Source organism: Schistocerca piceifrons, chromosome 5, assembly GCF_021461385.2.
Source record: "Schistocerca piceifrons isolate TAMUIC-IGC-003096 chromosome 5, iqSchPice1.1, whole genome shotgun sequence".
Classification (NCBI taxonomy): domain Eukaryota; kingdom Metazoa; phylum Arthropoda; class Insecta; order Orthoptera; family Acrididae; genus Schistocerca; species Schistocerca piceifrons.
Genome location: NC_060142.1, coordinates 337,474,368 through 337,496,293, shown reverse-complemented (window position 1 = coordinate 337,496,293; position 21,926 = coordinate 337,474,368). Strand labels below are relative to the sequence as shown.

Genomic DNA, 21,926 nt, shown 5'->3' with positions numbered 1-21,926 from the left:
AATTAAGGAGGAAAAAAAAGTCATTTAAGGAGACAAATAACAAAGCTAAATGGGACTGGATCCCAGCTTGCTTTGCTACAATGTGGTGGGTCTCTAAATTAAAAGGATCAGATTGATTGTTGCAGTCACTAGTTCCTGAGATTCCATGGCTTTAAGTGGCTGTAAAACATTTGTGTGCCTATTTCAGTTGACAATATCTCACCTGCTTCCACAGTAAGACTTCAGACATTATTTAGCGTTTTTCCCTCTTTTGCAGGCTTGAGCAGCATGCTACCATAACACCAGACAGTGTTAATTACAAGCATTGTGATAACTCAAGCCCATATCTTACACATTTCAATGAAATAAAGTCTCTCGAAAGAAGATCTTTGTTAATTAGAGAGTCTTCTGTTGTATCTCCACTGTGTGTCATCCTATTTAAGCCAGGAGAACTTGTAGCAGAAAAGGTAAAACATGTTTAAAATAATATTTTTTGCCAAAAAATACTTCATCTATATATATAATGATTGTACTTGTAACAGATATGTTTTTAACTTCCAGAAATGCTATATACCACTGACAATTCCCCCCCCCCCCCTCTCTCTCTCTCTCTCTCACACACACACACACACACACACACACACACTCTCTCTCTCTCTCTCTCTCTCTCTCTCTCTCTCTCTCTCTCTCTCTCTCTCTCTCTCTTCTGTGACCACAGGACTGTACATTCTGTGTGTGTTTTCTTTTTGTTAGAAGAAGAGCTAGTGCTCGAAACCTAGTGTGATTGCTGTCTCGTGTTGTGTGTTTGTGTGCTCCAAGCGTTTATCCTTTGTGAGTGAGTGGTTACCTTTCCCGTATTTTAAGTACTGCTCCATCTTGGAATTTCCATTATTATAGCACTATAAAAAATAACAGAAATGGGCTCGCAGTTTTTCTTTACATCTAGAGTGAGTTTTATCTTCTCATAAGCTACATTCATGAAGAATGTTGGTGGTCATCAAATATTCCTTGATGCTTACGATAGTAAAGTTGTGGCATAAATCCATTTTCTCCTCATTTTGATTCGATACCTCAGTCTACCTATAAAGTCTTCAGTATTTTTCAGTAACATTACATTTTAAAAGTTTAAGTCTTTCCTTGTCTGTACTGTTTATGGTCCATGTTTCGCTTCCATAAAAGGCTACACTCTAGACAAAAACTTTCAGAAAATTATATTCAGTATTTTAAGGAACCATTTTCGGGCTATTGTTACTGTACATTATATATTCTCTCTGCATCTACCATTGTCAGTATTTTGCTGCACAAATAGAAAAATTGTTTACTACTTTCTCTGTCTCATTCCTCATCTAATTCAATTAGTGTCACTTGAATTAATTCAATCCATTGCCTTTTTGGGGGAATGACTGCTCAAATCCTCATCAGGCTATCCAGATTTAGGTTTTCCATGATTTCAGTAAATCGCTCCAGGCAAAGGTTTTGGGATGGTTCTGTTGAAACGGTACGGCCAATTTCCTTCTCTATCCCGAAACACTGACAGTATGTGTTCCATCTCTAATGATCTTGATGTCAGTGGGATGTTAAACCCTAGTCTTCCTTTCTTCATCTATTTTTCTTCTTTTTTGGATGTCCTTCTTATAACCTTTTCACAAGATACTATCAATTCCCTTTACCAAGCAGGGTGGCTCAGTGGTAAGACAATGGACTTGCATTTAGGAGGAGCACAGTTGAGATCCCCATCTGGCCATCCAAAATTTTCTGAGTTACTTACTGTTCTATTGAAAAGAATAGGCCTAATTCCCTTCCTCAGCATTGTCTAATGACTGTGTCATTGAGGATATGTTAAAAGCTAATCTTCCTTCATTCCGTTTCATTTAACTTACCTTGCAAGTTCTCTACTTTCTCTAACAATTACAGTACCACTGGCAAACAAACTTTTTATTTCAGCTCCCAGAACTTTAATCCCTTTTTCAAATTTCTGCTTTGTTTCATGTATCATGTGCCCCTTGTTTAGTGTGAATAGGCCAAATTTTTGAGATATACTAACTTAGTATTTCTAAATCATTGTCATTTGTGAAATAAAAAGGTTTGACTTGTTATACTATTGTTAGCTTTGGAGTTTGATGCTGTGGTTGTTGTTTTTCCATTGGGATGGCATTAGTGATGTGGAAGCTGAGAAATTAAGTGAGATTAGAAATAAGTTTACCATTCTGCCAAAATTAAATTTAAAAAAAGGATGAATCTCAACCAGATGTTGGTGTAACCAGGAAACCAAAAACTTCCAGGATGTATTTAAAGAGTAACAATGTAGGAAAATTAGTAAACAGTAAGTTAGTTTTGTTGTTAGGCAGTTATAATATTGCTGCATGAACTGGGATCAAAATACTAAATAAACACTTTTTTAATACCTAGTGCTGGTCTTTGTCAGGTGTTAAAGGGGTATGTAGGGTCATTGTGTAAAGATTTCGCAAAGGAAGTCACCATAGTTGCAGTGGGTGTTTCGGGCATCAACATTGTTGTTGTTGTTGTCGTCGTCGTCTTCAGTCCAGAGACTGGTTTGATGCAGCTCTCCATGCTACTCTATCTTCTGCAAGCTTCTTCATCTCCAAGTAATTGCTGCAACCTACATCCTTCTGAATCTGCTTACTGTATTCATCTCTTGGTCTCCCTGTATCATTTTTACCCTCCACCCTGCCCTCCAACACTAAATTGGTGATTCCTTGGTGCCTCAGAACATGCCCTACCAACTGGTGCCTCAGAACATGCCCTACCAACTGATCCCTTCCTCTAGTTAACTTTTCCACACATTCCTCTTCTCCCCAATTCTATTCAGTACCTCCTCACTAGTTAAATGGTCTACCCATCTAATCATCAGCATTCTTCTGTAGCATCACATTTCGAAAGCTTCTATTCTCTTCTTGTCCACACTGCTTACCGTATTTACTCGAATCTAAGCCGCACTCGAATCTAAGCCGCACCTGAAAAATTAGACTCGAAATCAAGAAAAAAAAAATTTCCAAATCTAAGCCGCACCTGAAATTTGAGACTCGAAATTCAAGGGGAGAGAAAAGTTTTGGCCGCACCTCCAAATCGAAACAAAGTTGGTCCATTGTAATATGAGACACAATTTAGGTCGAATGAATGACGATACAGCTACAGTAGGCTCGAGTCGTAAGCTTAGCAGTTAAGCTTTACTAGGTAGCCATTGCTATGCGTGACGCGCTCCGTCCGTACATATACGTGTACCTTTCCTTTTTTTTTCACGTGCTTCGTCTGGTTTGAATTAATTGCTTATTTTGCTTTGATCTGGTAAGTGCCGTTCTGTTTGTTATAGGTGTTTGCGTCACTCTAAGCTGAAAATGCGTTACTGTACTGTGTCATGAATTGTTTTTCGCATTCTGATAATGAGTGTTTACGGCCTGTCCCTGCTCGCGGCATGGCTTGTTTTCGTGCGCGCTACCGCCGCTTACAATTAAAAAAAGAGAGGAATTGTTTCATTAGCAAAACAATGGCAAGAGACTGGTATTTGTTATTACTTACACTGCTGCTTACTTTGATAATGATCAACAAGAACCAAATAATATATTGCTTTTGATAGAAGACGTTCTGAACGAGAGTTTAGCGAAAATTTTTCTCCGTTTGAAAATCTTTGCAGACGCCTCTTTAGTACATTACATTCTGCACATAAATTAGTCATCTTAGATTTAAAAATCTAGTCAATTGTCGTGCTTCATTTCTGCCTGTATCACTATTGGGCATAAGAATAATACGAATATAAACATGACATGACATGTATATTCTTCCGCGTTTGCTGTTCTCTCACCCTAGTTTCGTAGTTTATTCGGCAGATAGGATTTAAATGAAATAGCAGCAAACACGAAAGAATACACGGCAAAATGTTTATATTCTTATTATTCTTATGGCGAAGAGAATACTGTATGTGATTCACAATTCATAAAAGTTCCTATTAGCAACCATCTCTTCTCACAGGTAGGAATAAATTCAGAACGTAGTGTTGGCCATATTGACAAACATCCCAAACAGTCTTGCCAGTCGGATTTTCGTACTACATTGAAATGCTGCTACATTCGAAGATGAACGATACGGAATTTGTATTTACTTCGTTGGATAATGTATAAAATGCAGTGGTCGAAACTCTGGGCGGAGAAGAAGGCTTGTCTTCCACCCTTTTTTTTTTAATTTATTTACTGACGCGGAGATTTTGGCGCTAGTATTTATCTTTGTGCTGCAAAGCATGCCTATGCAGCGCTACATATAATCGACGGCAGAAGTCATTTGTGGCGGCACCTACCAACATTTTTCAGAACTTCCGCTTACTTTGCACTCGATTCTAAGCCGCAGGCGGTTTTTTGGATTACAGAAACCGGAAAAAAGTGCGGCTTAGATTCGAGTAAATACGGTATTGTCCATGTTTCACTTCCATACATGGCTACACTCCATACAAATACTCTGAGAAAATGCTTCCTCACACTTAACTCTATACTCAATGGTAACAAATTTCTCTTCTCCAGAAACGCTTTTCTTGCCATTGCCAGTCTACATTTTATATTCTCTCTACCTCGACCATCATTACTTATTTTCCTCCCCATACAGCAAAACTCGCCTACTTCTTTGTGTCTCATTTCCTAATCTAATTCCCTCAACACCACCTGATCTAATTCGACTACATTCCGTTATCCTCATTTTGTTTTTGTTAACGTTCATCTTAGATCCTCCTTTCAAGACACTGTCCATTCTGTTCAGCTGCTCTTCCAGGACCTTTACTGTCTCTGATAGAATTACAATGTCATCAGCAAACCTTAAGGTTTTTATTTCTTCTCCATGGATTTTAATTCCTACTCCGCATTTTTCTTCTGTTTCCTTTACTGGTTGCTCAATATACATCAGGGATAGACTACAATCCTGTCTCACTCCCTTCCCAACTACTGCTTCCCTCTCATGCCCCCTCGACTCTTTGAACTGTACTGGATCCCTGTCACCTTCAGAATTTGAAAGAGAGATGCACAGATATAATAAACAGAATCCTATTATAAAGTAGTCAGTAGTCTCTCAGGCCAAGCTCTGCAGTTCCTTAACATTACGCTTTGGTACTGGTCTGTATGCAAAATCTACCAAATCGGAGGACAAAGGTAATTGATAAACAAAAAGTAGAGTATTTCAGGAAGAATACACTAAAGAACATGAACTGGAGAAATGTGTACAGTGCTTGTGACACGCGATTCTAAGGAAACTATAAGTGACAGGCAGTTACGGGTAAAATTTTTAGAATGTAGCTCATTACAAAAAAAGTTGCAAAATAGTGGAGAAAGTCGTCCAGGCATTGAAACAAATGCCTTATAAGAACAGTAAATGTAATAGACCTGGCGCCGCGTGACCACTATGTTTGCAGGTTCGAATCCTGCCTCGGGCATGGATGTGTGTGATGTCCTTAGGTTAGTTAGGTTTAAGTAATTCTAAGTTCTAGGGACTGATGGCCCCAGATGTTAAGTCCCATAGTGCTCAGATCCATTTGAACCATTTTTTGTAATAGACCTAGCCATTGGTGGGGAGGCTTGCATGCCTCAGCAATACAGATAGCTGTACCATAGTGCAACAACAATGGAAGGGTATCTGTTGAGAGACCAGACAAACATGTGGTTCCTGAAGAGGGCCTAACTGTGCTGGTACTGCAAACGGCTGAAAGCAAGGGGAAACTGCAGCTGTAATTTTTCCCAAAGGCATGCAGCTTTACTGTATGGTTAAATGATGGTGGCCTCTTGGGTAAAATATTCCAGAGGTAAAATAGTTCCCCATTCAGATCTGCAGGTGAGGACTCCTCAGAAGGACGTTGTTATCAGCAGAAACAAAACTGGCATTCTGTAATTGGAGCGTGGAATGTCAGATCCCTTAAATGGGCCGGTAGGTTAGAAAATTTAGAAAGGGAAATGTGTAGTGGTTAATAAAAAAAATAAATGGAGAAGAGAGACCGTAAAAAAGGGAAAGAATGAAATGCAAATCGGACTTTGTATTACAGAAAAGCTATCGGACTTCGTTATTCGAAAAAGCTATTGTTGGGGTGGTCCTTGTGGCGTTTTTGAGCAAAAGTTAAACCAATTTCCACTACAAAAAATTTTGAAAAATAACAGAGAATAACAAAATGTAACTGACAGGGGGAAATGGCGTAGCTTAGAGTTCATTCTTTACCAGGTTAACCTGTCTTCTTTCGGGCGGCGTCCAGGTCTTCAAAAATCTCCTTCATTTCTGCGTGAAAAATCTGCTCCGAAATCTTGCAATAGTCCAGGAACCACTAATTTATACCAATTAAAATCATCTGGATACTGTATGCAATTTAATTCACTTTGCTACTTCCGTCCTCCGAATTTCTTAACAACTTCCACAATGTCTACACATTACAATCAGATCAAGATTAGCCATTAAGTTTTTACGTCAGCATCAGATCACGTCTGCCTTAAGCTTCCGCTCTCGAGAGACAATTACAAAACAACGAATAGAAAAACAAAAGAGAGTTACAATTTTAGTATTTTCTCTGCCATCGAGCGCTCATACCGCTGCGACGGCACAATTCATGTCTGAGGGAACGAGTGCAGCGCGGCGAAATTCAAAGTCCCGCTACATTTAGCGTGGCAGGCTAGCAAACCTAAAAGTCAATACATGTATATTTTCATTGGAAAGGCCACGTGCATCCATTGAGGATAAACTTTGCCAACACTTACTTTCTAAACCTATATACTAAATACCATTATTACAGTTTTGATCCTTTTTACACGTTGTGCGCTTCCAGCGTTGGTTTCCCAATGCATCTCTGGCAGCACGTAGTCTTTGCCCATGCGCAGTAGCATCACTGAATTTCGCGTGCGGCAGTTTCAAAATCGCTGTGTTATGACAGTCTTGAACAGTAGTTCACTTTCACATAGTGCTCATTACAAGTTGTTATTCCAGCATAAATGGCGTGTTAAGTTCGGTGACACCATAAGATTGAGCGTGTGCGTGATCTGAAGCAACGTCCATGTCTTCTGTTACGACACAACACTCCAGGTCCGTGTGCGTTTTCATGACTATTGTTCCCGTGGCATATATGGTCGATGTAGTTTTTAGCCTCCACATCGCCTACGACAGGTGCTGAGTTTATTGTCTCCAAAGCATCTGAAGGCAGGCCAGGAACAACGGCGTCGATGTTCGCAAAGGTAGGTGTTTCACCACATTGTTTACACTTGCCAACAAACGTTCATTTGCAGTGTGGAAATCCTCATTATCGTCGAAGTAAATTGCAGTTTATATCGATTTACAAACAGTTATTTGGTTTATGCACCATAAGTTTCACAAACAACACAAAATTCGTCGTTTATAACGTTCACTGTTTAACACAGTTTGCAACACTTTTTGCCACATTTACATTTTAAAAGTTCACGGTGCCCCAGCATGTTTACATAGTTAATTATGAAAGCTTACATTTCGTGGTCACATTTCAAAATATGTTGACAATATGCAAAGTTTTAACACACATACAGATACATATAAATTTAGAAGAATATGCATGTGAAATATTTACACAAAAAAAAAAATTATACTAAGAGGCTTTCTTTTATTGGGGTATTAATTTTTTTTTAATTCAGGTTTGGGCGTGCCAAGGGACATCAGACTTAATACTTAAAGCACGGGCTTTCCTTCATTTATTAGGCCTATTTCTTTCTTTCTTTTGATTCCATATCTTGGCTAGTGGTTGACCAGGCTTGTAATGCCATCAATATTCAGTTTTCTTCATGTCTTTTTATTCATACCTGAAAGTTTACTGTCACACAATATATTCTTACATTCCATAAACAAACAATAGCCAGCTGCAGTAGGTGGTAGGATCATGGAGAAAGAAAGAAAGATAGACTGGAAGAAACTATTCACTACCTAAAAACTGCCAAATCCTACTGCTAATACATAAAAAGAGTACACAATATGTTATAATGTTTGCATCACCTTCAAGGGGTGTGTGAAAGGGGGTGCTTACAATTTACCAAATCATGGGTAAATGTAAGTGTCCTTACGTCAAGTTTGTGTAGGGTAACATCATGACAGATTCTCCGTTTGTGTTGTGACTGTCCATATGACTAAGTGTATTATACATTAACAAATCCTTGCATGAGTAAATCACATAGCTGCTCAGTACTTCCTCAATATCTCCACTTCTTGTGGATACCGCCTATACAAATGGAAAATATATCTCACAGAGATTGTCTCCCTCATAATGTGTATTATATAATAACATACCAAATTTCCTCTCAAGAGTTCAACCATGAACTTTCTTCTACTTTAGTGAAGGTTAAACAACATGTATGTGGTGTATATATATCACTTCTTTCTATAAAACATAAATAAAGAACATAGTATCATAATTGACAGTAAAATGTCTTTTTCTCAGTGTCCGTTGCTCGACATCGGCTGCACAGGTGGTCACTGCTCCTTTGCACTTACCTTGCATATCCTGAAAAGTCAAATGTTGTCTTCAACATAGATGTAATTTTGTCATCTGTTCGCTTAAGTGGAGGTGTTGTACGAGTCGCAAAACAGCCTTAATAACTGTCCTATCTTTTGCTTCCTCAGGGTTTTCTGTCATATGTAATTATAATAAAGGCTACTATGGCACTAAATTTCACTTTCGTACTTTTTTTTTTTTAATCCAATGTATTCACATGAGGGATGTGTAAAAATTATATTTCAACTTAAGTTTCCTAAAATATCATTCTCCTGTCTGAACACGAACTATAAATGTTTTCTTTCACACAACGGCTTAACAAAACTTAACGAAATGTTACTAAGTTACACTTCTGAAATAAATTAAAGCTAATGTGTTTCCAAGTTACATTCTTACTACGCTTCTTTCAACAGCTGTAATCACCATTATGTTCACTCTGCTTTTCTTACATTCGTTCATTTTCAATGGCACTGTAAATAGATTCACCTTTAACGCCTTGTACTCACATGTTTTAACTCATCACAAATGTTTTCTTTCAAACTGAAATCCTTATGTAATCTTAAAGATGTAGACTATTTACTCACTTCTCTATGTAGCACAATATTACCAAAACATTCTCACTCATTCCTTACTCACATATTCCTCATAATATATATATCCTTATACATTAAACATATTCCTCATCAAACATTAATATATCACATACGTGGGGCCATTTGGCACTTCCATTCTCATAAAACTCCAATAATATTTTCCTCAAATAATCTCTTGTCTCCATCAACTACTTCACAGTAACTTACCTTCTTATATTAACCTAAATATTAACTCATTCATACTGATCATTCATTCTTACGTCCTCATTCATTCTGCTACATACATATGTCATTACTGATCTCAATAGCTATTATTTCCTCTCATTGTAGTGCCTTGAAATAACTAACTAGTTGTTGATTCACCTTATAATTTACAATTAACAACCAATGTAACCTGCGTAGGTCTCATTCCTATATGAATATCTTTTCTCATTAAGTAAGTGTACTCGCCTGGGTTTACTTTCTCTTCATAATTATGTGTACAAGTGTAACTGCAGTATATAATTTCCATAAATGAATGTTTGTGTTCTTAGGCTGTATAACTTAATGTTCGTGTATTCATTACAAATATCTATGATCTCGTTTTCACAGCAACTTGCTCATGTTCAACTTAGTTATTATTATATTATGTTGTTTTAGTGCACAAAGGGTTTCTAATGTCTGTGGGGATGCTGCCCCCTCGGCTTGTGAGATAACGGGTATTCTAGGGAGTAACAACCTGGGTGAGGTATGCTTGCTATTCTGAAAGGACCTGAATATAATAGATGCCATTTTCTGTTCAGTTGTTTTAACTTTGTAGACTTGGGATGTGAACGCAAAAGAACAAGGTCATCAACCTGATAGGTTTGTGTATTTCTAACATGTTTGTCATACTTCTCTTTCCTGATTTTGGCTTTATTGCACAATGTAGTGTATGCCTGTCTTACTTTCTCTTCCAAAGGTGTATGCGTTGTTGATGCGGTTAGCTTTGGAATGGGCATAGCCCACTTGTTCTGTTCAGGTTTGTTTAATAATAACTCCTGTGGTGGGTATCCTGCTGAGGCATGAGGCAAATTGTTTACTATCTGCTCAAAAGGTGCTAAAAATTCGATCCACTTTGTGTGTTTGCGAGGTGAATGTATTCTCATAAATTGACCAAACTCTCTAAAAATCCTTCTACGGGGTTCCCTTCTGGGTGAAATGCTGATGTAAGAATATGTTTGATGTTATGTGTGGCAACAAAAGATTTCCATTTTCTTCCCATAAAATAGGGTGCGTTATCCGTGATAATGCTGTGGGGTTTGCCAAACCTTGTAAAGTAACTGTTAGTCAAACGTCTAGTAATAGCAGATGCGTTGACAGTGCGGATAGCAAACAATTTTAAGTATTTTGAGAAGACATCAAATACAGCAACGATGTATTTCAGACCTCCACGAGCTCTGGGATAAGGTCCGGCGATATCCAGCGATACTATCTCCAAAGGTCGGGTTGGTACAATAGGATGTAATTCATTCAAAGATGATTGGTTGGAAAATTTTGCTTTTTGGCAGATGATACATTTACGAACAATTTACAACACTCTCCGACGCAGATTGGGAGAATAACAGTACTGTACTATTTTATCAGTGCATTTGGTGACTCCGTAGTGTCCCCAAGTTTTGTGTGTGAACAGAATAAAATCGTCAACATGCTCGTCGGGTAGACAAACACACCAATGGTGCGAGTCTGGGGTACGCCTATGAAAAAGTACATTTTTGTGTATTGTGTAATATCTTTGTAAATGTGAAGAAGGATCTGTACGTAATTTCTTTTTGATATTTGACCACCTGGGTCGCTGTCCTGAAGTGAAGCAAAGTTCTTGCACATATTGCGGTAGTATGGGGCATATGTACCATCATACATAAGTAAGATGTTTAAGTCTGATGTTTGCTCGGAAAGTTCCGAAAAATCCTGTATGCCTTGGGGCAAACGGGACAGGGCATCGGCTACTACGTTTGATTTACCTTTAATGTAAATAATTTCGAAGCTGTATTCTTGCAGTGAAAGGCACCACCGGGTGAGCCGTGAATGAAGCAATTTGCATGATAGCAAGAAAGAAAGGGCTTGGTGGTCTGTGTATATGCGAGTATGTTTACCCCAAAGAAAGTAGCGAAACTTTCGGAATGCCCAAATAATGGCAAGAGCCTCCCGCTCCGTCACCGAGTACGACCTCTCGCACTCAGTGAGTGTGCGGCTCGCAAAACTTATCGGTTTGATGACAGATTGTCTTGATTCGGATTGAATTTGAAATAGAAAAGCTCCAAGGCCGTATGATGACGAATCCGTGGCTAGGCAAAAATCTGACGTCATGTCAGGGTGGCAGAGGAGGAGTGCGTTCACCAATGCATCTTTAATAGCCTGAAAATCAGCTTGGCAAAACTCTGTCCATCTCCAAATTGCGTTCTTTTTCAGTAAAGTTAGCAGGTGAGAGCTGTTCAGAAGCCGTTTTGAAACAAACTTCCGAAAGAAAGAAGATAAACCTAAGAATGCTTTCAACTGTTTGCGGTTTTGTGGAGGAGGGAAATTACGAATAGCATCAATCTTCTTAGAATCGGGACGAATACCTTCCGGCGAGACAATATGGCCTAAAAACTTGATTTCACGCCTTCCTACTTTGGACTTCGAAAGATTTACTGTGACTCCAGCTTGCGAAAATTTAAATAAAATTTGCTGTAACAGATCAATATGTTCCTCCCACGTATTTGTTGCCACGACGATGTCATCGACGTACGCCGTGACGCGTGACAACAAACACGGGCCGAGAACGGCGTCAAGCGCCTCGATGAACACGCCCGCGCTTACGCGCAAACCAAAAGGCAACACACAAAACTGATAACTGCGTCCTTCACAAAGGAAAGCAGTGTATTTACGACTGTCATTGTGAAGGGACACCTGCCAGTACGATGAGCGGAGGTCAATATTAGTTAGGTATTGTACATTATAAAATTTTAGCAACTGTTCATCCAAGTTGACGGGTCTTGTGTTAACAGGTATAATAATTTTGTTGATTTCACGTGCGTCTAGCACCAATCTGACATTTCCATCTTGCTTGCCTACCGCCAGGATAGGACTGCAATAAGGGGAATGTGATTTTTCTATAACACCCCAGGTCAACATACGCTCGATTTCACGTAAAACTGCAGGTTTCTTCGCCCACGGAATATTATAATGTGTCCTACAAAAAGTCTTATGTGGCTTAACATCCATTTTGTAGCTATAACCTCTGATTACACCAGGCCTCTCACTGAAAACTTGTGCATAATCACATAATAATTTGTACAGTTCTTCTTGCTGTTGTTTCGTTAAATAGTCAGATTCGACACATTTCTGATACAATAAATCCTGCTCAGTCTCCTGATAGTCTGAATCTTCAGGTGTTAAATTACATGCACTAACTAAGGTAGGATATACCAATTGAAATTGACTTACTTCGTAATGTTTTTGTCGTGGTTCAATCGTCTTGTTAAGTTCAACATTAATTAGTTGTTCTCCTGCAGATAATTGACATATGCCATTACTTAAATCTATGATTGCTTTGTGTTCATTCAAAAAATCCATCCCTAGGATGCAGTGTACGATAAGCTTGTCTACAATCAGAAAATTACACTTGAACTGTGTATTGGAAAATGTGAAGTTAACAAGGGCTTGCATGCGTATGTTCTTAGATTTAGTACCTGTGGCACTAACCACGTGGCAATTCTGTACAGGTAATGTAGGTATGTTTATAATTTGTTTCAATTCATTATAGAATGCGGTTGACATCACACTTGCAGCAGCACCAGTATCGAATAAAATTTGTACATCATATCGTTAAACTTAACCCATGCCGTAGCTTGTATGAATTCTTTAACACAACTGTCTGATTTAATGTTTATCTCGTCGGTTAATTCCTGTTCTGCTGTCATTTTGTCATCTTACCTGAGGAAACAAATCGTCTCAGCCGTTGCGCTCTTACAACACCTCACGACCGAAGCACGAGCGCTTAGCTCTGTCGTCGACTGTTTTCCGTCGTCTGCTGTGTTTGGCCGGGTTCATTGACCAGCTCCACTATGTTTACATTCCGGCCGGTTGGCGCCCACGCGTCAGCTGATGGCGCGCCGCAATTGTTATTGCTACTTCGTGGCGGGGAGTGCATAACTGTACTGTGGAACGGCGGCGGATTCCGTGGAGGGTTATGATTTGTCATGCGTGATTGTTGTGTGTTCCACATATTCGGTCGGTGATTGTTGGGATTGTTATTGTTTTGATGGTAATTATGTCTGTTATATGGCATGTTCCTGTTAAAGTAGCCCGGGTTGTACCGGTTATTCTCACGTCTCCCATTGCGGTTGTTGTTGTACTGTCTGTGATTTTCATTTTGCATGTAGTTACCATTTTGATATGGGTGATAATTATTGTTGTTATTATTATTCCACGAATTTCTGCGGTTGTTCCTACCGTCATACACGTTTCCATTTGAATATGTTTCGCGCGCAGGCATCGTATTGTGTCGCGGCGCGGACGGATGGTTCCACCAACCACCGTCACTACGATTCCTTTGGGGTGGGTACTGATTTTGTTTACTAATATGCGTAAAATTTGAATGGCGTGAATCGCCTCTGTAAACTACGTCCATTTATCTAAGAAGTTTAAGAAAGTCTTAACGTCATTCTCCGGTACTCCTATTAATCTGTCTCGGTATGGAAAGGGTGAGTGGCTCTTTAAAGTGTCAATTATAGCTGGCAAGTCGGCTGGTTTGGACCAGTACAGTGTCTTGTCTAAGTACCTCTCAAAGTATTGTCTTAATGTCTCTTTTTTAGGGTCATAGGTCTCGGGGTTGCACACTTCTCTCCTTAGACTCTGTTGCTCATTCTCGGACCAGAATTCGCCCAAGAAGGCTTGTTCGAACTTCAAACGTAAGGCACCGCCGTTTCATAGCGGCACCCCATTTAGCTGCTCGTCCTCTCATGAGATTGGTGACGTATCTGATTTTATCGACTTCTGACCAACTACGTGGAAAAACATCGTCAAATGATCTAATAAACACAATAGGGTGGACTTTGTGCTTGTCCTCACTGGAAAATGTCTGGAAATACCCATGTCTTACAAACGTGTCATCGGCCATGCCGGTTGGCATAACTGTATTGATGTGATTTAGGTCACTTGCTACTCTAGGTGTGGCACCGTAATATTGCTCGTTTGGTGGAAAAGAAAGCGGCACATTGTAATTTTGATTTGAAATAGGTGATTCCACAATAGGTGTTCTGTCTGTGTCATTAGCCATGGTTTTAGCTGTTTTGTCGTTTCCTGACGATGCGTTTGCATCAATCGCCAAACACGGCACAACATTGTCTCGTAATTTTTGTCACTTCGTCTTCTATGTGTTTTGTCTCATCTTTAACATGTGTCTTTGTTTTTGAAAGTATGTCCTGTGTAATTGTTTCAAGTTTTTTGTCCAGATAGTCGTCACACAATTTACATTCGTGTACAATTCTTTCGGCAATGTTGGTGTCGTTGTTTAGTGACGCGAGGTCCGCTCGATCTTCTGATTTTTCTATCTATTCTTTGAGGTGGGTTTGTTCAAGAACTACCATTGTGAGCTGTTGGGTAATATTTCCCACTTCTTCAGTCAGCTTTTCTTGGGTGGAGCTAGCTGAAGTGTGGGCCTGAGCTAACTCTTCCACACGAGTGTTCACTTCCTGCTGCACATCAACTATTTGAGTTAACTGATTCTCACATCGGGTGATATTGTTTTTTGTTTCATGTGTGAATGTAACCAAAGTTTCTTCCTGTTTAGTGACTCGGTTGGACAAAGTGTCAAATCGCTGGCTGAGCTTTTGAGTGGTGTTATTTAATTCTGTCATCTGTTTTGTCGTTCGTTCAAAATTTTCAGTCATAGTACGGTTTAATACGTCAAATTTTTCGTCGCTTTTATCTAGCCTTTGTTTAAAGTCCTGACCAAGTGCGTCCAGTTTTTCGTCAATTTTCTGACTAACGTCTTGTTTCATGTCTGCAAATAACTCTAATAGTCGGTCCAGTTTGTCAGTTTCCTGTATCCGATTTGTGTCACATTGCTGAATTTGTCTCATATTCGGTTCTGACATTGATGTTAACAATGGCGCTGACGGTCTAGTTTCGCGTCCATTACACATTTCGTCATTTTAAGTCGCCATCCGTGTATTATCACAAATGTTTCGAGTTTGAGGCAAAATCATTGCATTGATCTGTGAACTCGTCCATGGAGGGGAACGCGGACTTTCTTGTTCGTTGAAAGATGAATCTACTTCACTTAACTCATCTGCCGAAACTATCTCTACCTTACCGCGTTCCATTGTAATAGAATGTATAATCGTAAGTCAAAAAGGGAATAATATAAGTCTGATTAATAAAAATTTGACTCAAATTTAGGTTGAAATATTTTCTCGTCAATGTAAATGATTGCTCTATTGCAAACAATGATTGAGAAAGCTGCAGCAGGGCGGACAAAATTTTTCGTAACAAATGACTGTTTGGCGGTCAAATTCACGATCTTAATATGCTACAACAATACTATAATTACCACAAACTACAATAGAGATAGATGATTTTCGAAAAATCTAGAAGAAAACTACAGGTTGTGTGGAAAGGGAAAAATGGATTCTGCAGTTGGCTATTGAATGTTTGAATGAAACATAGTGTGTGACTCACCATTAAATTTTCTGTCCTGCAGTGGCTGGTCAATCACTTCAGCGTAAATCGTATTCGTCAAAATATGGATTTTCTTAATACATTTCCATCGGATAATCACCAAAAGGTCTCAAAATAACAGTTTTGCATCAGTATATGCCATGAAAAGAAAACAGATTGAATTAGTTACAAAAATTCTTTACAATATTGTTGTATAATCATTTGCTTAGGTACAATAAAGTTGGTGTTTTCGTTACCCTTTAAACTTCAGGATTTTTGGTTATTCTCTGTTGGAAAAAAATACAAATTAAAGTTTCAAATTTGCTCAAAAACGACACATCCGAAGATTACGTCCTGTCACGGTCGCCAGTTGTAGTGGTTAATAAAAAAAATAAATGGAGAAGAGAGACCGTAAAAAAGGGAGAGAATGAAATGCAAATCGGACTTTGTATTACAGAAAAGCTATCGGACTTCGTTATTCGAAAAAGCTATTGTTGGGGTGGTCCTTGTGGCGTTTTTGAGCAAAAGTTAAACCAATTTCCACTACAAAAAATTTTGAAAAATAACAGAGAATAACAAAATGTAACTGACAGGGGGAAATGGCGTAGCTTAGAGTTCATTCTTTACCAGGTTAACCTGTCTTCTTTCGGGCGGCGTCCAGGTCTTCAAAAATCTCCTTCATTTCTGCGTGAAAAATCTGCTCCGAAATCTTGCAATAGTCCAGGAACCACTAATTTATACCAATTAAAATCATCTGGATACTGTATGCAATTTAATTCACTTTGCTACTTCCGTCCTCCGAATTTCTTAACAACTTCCACAATGTCTACACATTACAATCAGATCAAGATTAGCCATTAAGTTTTTACGTCAGCATCAGATCACGTCTGCCTTAAGCTTCCGCTCTCGAGAGACAATTACAAAACAACGAATAGAAAAACAAAAGAGAGTTACAATTTTAGTATTTTCTCTGCCATCGAGCTCTCATACCGCTGCGAAGGCACAATTCATGTCTGAGGGAACGAGTGCAGCGTGCCGAAATTCAGAGTCCCGCTACAAATGGATAGTTTAAAGTTAGATGTAGTGGGAATTAGTGAAATTCAATGGCAGGAGGAACAGGACTTCTGATCAGGTGAATGTAGGGTTATAAATACAAAATCAAATAATTTTAATGCAAGAGCAGGTTTAATAATGAATAATAAAATAGGAGGACAGGTAAACTACTACAAACAGCACAGTGAACACATTATTGTAATCAAGATAGACACGAAGCCACACCTACCACAGTAGCACAAATTTATATGTCAACTAGCTCCACAGACGATGAAGAGAGTCAAGAGATGTATGATGAGATAGGAGAAATCATTCAGATGGTGAAAGGAGATGAAAATTTAATAGTCATGGGGGACTGGAATTCTATAGTTGGAAAAGGAAGAGAAGGAAAAGTAGTAGGTGAATATGGAATGGGGGTAAGGAATGAAAGAGGAAACCGCCTGGTAGAATTTTGCACAGAGCATAACTTAATCATAGCTATCACTTGGTTCAAGAAATATGAAAGAAGGTTGTATAAATGGAAGAGGCCTGAGACAATGTGAGGTTTCAGATAGGTTATATAGTGGTAAGACAGAGATTTGGGAATCAGGTTTTAAATTTTAAGATATTTACAGAGAACTGGTTAAGAACTGTTGATTAAAATTGAAGAAACTGCAAAAAGCAAGAAACTGGAATTTAAGGTGATGGGACCTGGATAAACTGAAAGAACTGGAGGTTGTAGAGAGCATTATGGAACAGTTGACAAGAATGGGGAAAAAGAAATATAGTAGAAGAAGAATGGGTAGCTTTGAGTTAGGAAATAGTGAAGTCAGTGGAGGATCAAGTACATAAAAAGATGAAAGCTTGTAGAAATCCTTGGGTAACAGAAGAGATATTGAATTTTATTGATGAAAGAAGAAAATATAAAAATGCTGTAAATGAAAAAAGGAATACAAACATATCAAAAATGAGATCAACATGAAGTGCAAAATGGCTAAGCAGGGATGGCTAGAGGACAAATGTAAGGATGTAGAGGCAAATCTTACTAAGGGTAAGATAGATGCTGCCTACAGGAAAATTAGAGAGACCTTTGGAGAAAAGAGAACCACTTGTATGACTATCAACAGCTCAGGTTGAAAACCAATTCTAAGCAAAGAAGTGAAAGCAAAAAGGTGGAAGGAGTATATAGAGGGTCTATACAAGGTCAACGTACTTGAGGACAATATTATGCAAATGGAAGAGGACGTAGGTGAAGATGAAATGGGAGATATGATACTGCATGAAGAATTTGACAGAGCACTAGAAGACCTAAGTCAGAAAAAGACCCTGGGAGTAGACAACATTCCATTAGAACTATGATAGCCTTGGAAGAGCCAGCCCTGGCAAAACTCTACCATCTGGTGAGCAAGATGTATGAGACAGGTGAAATACCCTCAGACTTCCAGAAGAATATAATAATTCAAATTCCAAAGAAAGCAGACGTTGAATGGTGTGAAAATTACTGAACTATCAGTTTAACAAGTCATGGTTGCAAAATACTAACATGATTTCTTTAGAAACAGATGCAAAAACTAGTAGGAGCCGACCTTGGGGAAGATCAGTTTGGTTTCCGTAGAAATGTTGGAACACTTCAGGCAATACTGACCCTATGATTTATCTTAGAAGATAAAGTAAAGACAAACCAACATTTCTAGCATTTGTAGGCTTACAGAAAGATTTGACAATGTTGACCAGAATACTTTCTTTCAAATCCTGAAGGTGGCTGGGGTCAAATTCAGGGAGCGAAAAGCTATTTACAATTTGTACAGAAACCAGACGGCAATTTTAAGAGTCGAGGGGCACAAAAGGGAAGCAATGGTTGAGAAGGGAGTGAGTCAAAGTTGTAGCCAGTCCCCAAGGCTGTTGAATCTGTATACTGAACAACCAGTAAAGGAAACCGAAGAAAAATTTGGAGTAGGAGTTAAAATCCATGGAGAAGAAATAGAAACTTTGAAGTTTGCTGATGACATTGTAATTCCGTCAGAGACAGCAAAGGACCTGGAAGAGCATTCGAATGGAATGGACAGTATCTTGAAAGGAGGCTATAAGATGAACATCAACAAAAGCAAAATGAGGATAATGGAATGTAGTCGAATTAAGTCAGGTGATGCTGAGGGAATTAGATTAGGAAATGAGACAATTAAAGTAGTAGATACGTTTTGCTATTTGGGGAGGAAAATAAGTGATGATGGTCGAGGTATAGAGTATATAAAATGTAGACTGGCAATGGCAAGAAAAGTGTTTCTGGAAAAGTGAAATTTGTTAACGTCGAGTATAGCTTCAAGTGTCACAAAGTCTTTTCTAAAAGTATTTGTATCGAATGTAGCCATGTATGGATGTGTAACATGGACGATAAATAGTTTAGACAAGTAGAGAATAGAAGCTTTTGAAATGTGGTGTTACAGAAGAATGCTGAAGCTGGATGGGTAAATTGACTGACTAATGAGGATGTACTGAATAGAATGGGTGAGATGAGGAATTTGTGGCACAGAGTGTCTATAAGAAGGGATCGGTTGGTAGGACATGTTCTGAGGCATCAAGGGATCACCAGTGTAGTATTGGAGGGTAGCATGGAGCGTAAATATCGTATAGGGAGACGAAGAGATGAATATGCTATGCAGATCCAGAACAATGTAGGTTGCAGTAGTTACTTGGAAATGAAGAAGCTTGCACAGGGTAGAGTAGCATGGAGAGCTGCATCAAACCAGTCTCTGGGCTGAAGACCACAACAACAACAACAACAACAACAACAACAACAGAAGATGAGGTATCTTCAAGAGTTAATAATACATCAGTAACAAACGTGTGTATGTGACAAAGGTATCAGGGTTGCCACAGGTTTTGGAAATCGGGGAATTTCAAACATGTCAGGGAAATTGGGGACACTGGGAAAATCTCGTTTCTGTCTCTGTAGAGGAAATGGTTTGTTTATTGAGGGGTCATGCATTGTCACTGGCTGGGTGCAGCTGAGTACATTTGCCGCTATCCTACTCCCCCATTACTACTGTTCCTTCCATTCCTACCATTCCCCCTCTGCTTGCAGTCAGTGCTGCCCCAAGTTCTTGTTGCTAGTCCAGCAGCTGCCGACGAGAGGCAGGGAGGCACGAGGAGTCGATCATTTGGATCTGATTTGCAGAGATTGTAGGCCCAGCAGCCAGAGACAGGGGTCAAGTTGTGTGTGAATATGTGTGTGTGTTTGTCTTTGCTTTCTGACAAAATCTATGGCTGCAAATTTAATTATGAGAGTGTGATTGTCTTTTCTATGTGCCTGTACGCGGCTCAGCAATCATCTTTATGGTGAGTTGCTTCCTATTCACATTATTATTGATTCTCAGAGTATTTGAACAAGTTATCTGTTGCATGGATTTATCACTGTGATCTCATTTCATCAACATGCTGTCGGTGGCTCATTAATATATGGCCACACGAATGGATTTCCGCGACACGCCATAAACACAGGCCATTTCTGCAGGTGTCTGTAATGGATTGGGCCTGCCGATCTGAAGCCATTTGGTTCCCACTAATGTGCAGGCCCTTCCCATAGGATCTAGTCTCACCAATCTTCCCGCAGGCTGGGTCTATGTGTGGCAAAATGCAGTGGATTTTCATGGTTTATCCATGGACTCAGGACTATAGTGCTCGTCAGCAGGCCAGAGGCCATGGGCAATGGATTTCAGGAATTGACACTGTCTCACTGCAAGTACTTTGTACAGTGTGACATTTTATAGACATTTTATTTGTTCTAGTACACGTTAGCACTTCAAAAGTAGTTTACATCTTAGAAAGTGTGGGCGATAAAAAGAAGAAAATTGTCAGTCGCTGGCAGTTTGCATGCTATGTAGTCATATATTTCCTGAAAGAAAAATCACACAATACCTGTAATATAATAGATATAACACAGTGGGTAATTACTGGCAATAGCTAACGTAGTAGAGCCAACATTTTTTTGTTGGTCACCTACAGTGTTGGTTTACATAGTCTCCCTGCCTTATACACTTCATTCAGGAGGTCTACTTTTTTCTGAGGTTATTTCTGAAATCAGTGGAGGTATTTTAAATCTGTGTCGCGACTCCAAGAAAATGTGTGTTTTTGTTACAAAATGTGTTTCGTTTTATTGAAATAAAATAAAATCAGTGGTCTTAATGAAACACAAATACCACTTGGCTTGTTTTCTCCATCTAAAAGCAGTTCGTTACAAAAGATATTGATGTTAGTACTTAAGAATTCTGCTCACATCAGGAAACACCACCTGCTTGCAAGTTCGTTTTAGATATTTCCTCATTTTCACTATTGTTTCTTGCACTGCAGCTGCAAAGACAGATTGTCAACTTACATCTTTTCTTACCCATGAGATCTCAAAATTTGTCAGGGAAAAATGCTAAAACTTGTGTGGAAATCGGGGAAATATCAGGGAAAGTTGTGGCAACCCTGGTTATTTAACAAGGACTTTGTTTCTGTAATTCAAAAGAGTGCATTATCTAGCACAGTAAATACTGACCTCAAATACATGTGACTACCTTTACAAATAATTTCAGTTAAACGAGTACAGTCCTCACGAAACCAGATGTAGTATTGCCATAAAAAATTTAAAATATAATGACTAATATAAAGAGTAACATTGCAAAGTTAAAGTGTGTTCTTATGAGTTTACTAACATAGTAAGTTACTTGGGCAAAACATGATTTTCACTAGAATGTTTCCTGATTGGATGAAATATTGCTGCAATCTATGGTGCAAGCAGTGTGGCAAATCGATTAGCGTTGCTGGCTGGCATCCTATTAGTTGCCAATTCCATGTCAACATCTACATCTACATCCATACCTAACAAGCCACAGACTGATGCATGACAACTTGTACTACTGCTAGTTCTTTCCTTCACTGTTCCACTTTGCAAATGCAGTGAGCGACTGTCTGTATGCCTCCATATGAACCCTACTTTATCCTTGTGGTATTTATGCAGAATGTATGTAGGTGACAGTAGAATAGTTTTGCAGTCAGCTTCAAATGCCAGTTCTGTAAATCTTAAAACTAGTGTTTCATGAAAAGAAAGTAGTCTTCCATCAAAAAATTCCTATTTGAGTTCATGAAGCATCTCCGTAATACTTACATGTTTATTGAATCTACTGGTAACAAATCTA

The 21,926-nt window shown here is 38.9% G+C and overlaps 1 protein-coding gene across 1 annotated transcript in view; it reads left to right on the top strand.

Moving 5' to 3' along the window:
• The window catches only part of LOC124798977 (ATP-dependent RNA helicase DHX30-like), a 310,021-nt gene that overhangs the window by 230,041 nt on the left and 58,054 nt on the right, over positions 1–21,926 (top strand). The window contains exon 15 of the mRNA XM_047262513.1: positions 257–446. Within this exon, the coding sequence (XP_047118469.1) occupies positions 257–446 (190 nt within the window). The remainder of the gene's footprint in view (positions 1–256; positions 447–21,926) is intronic.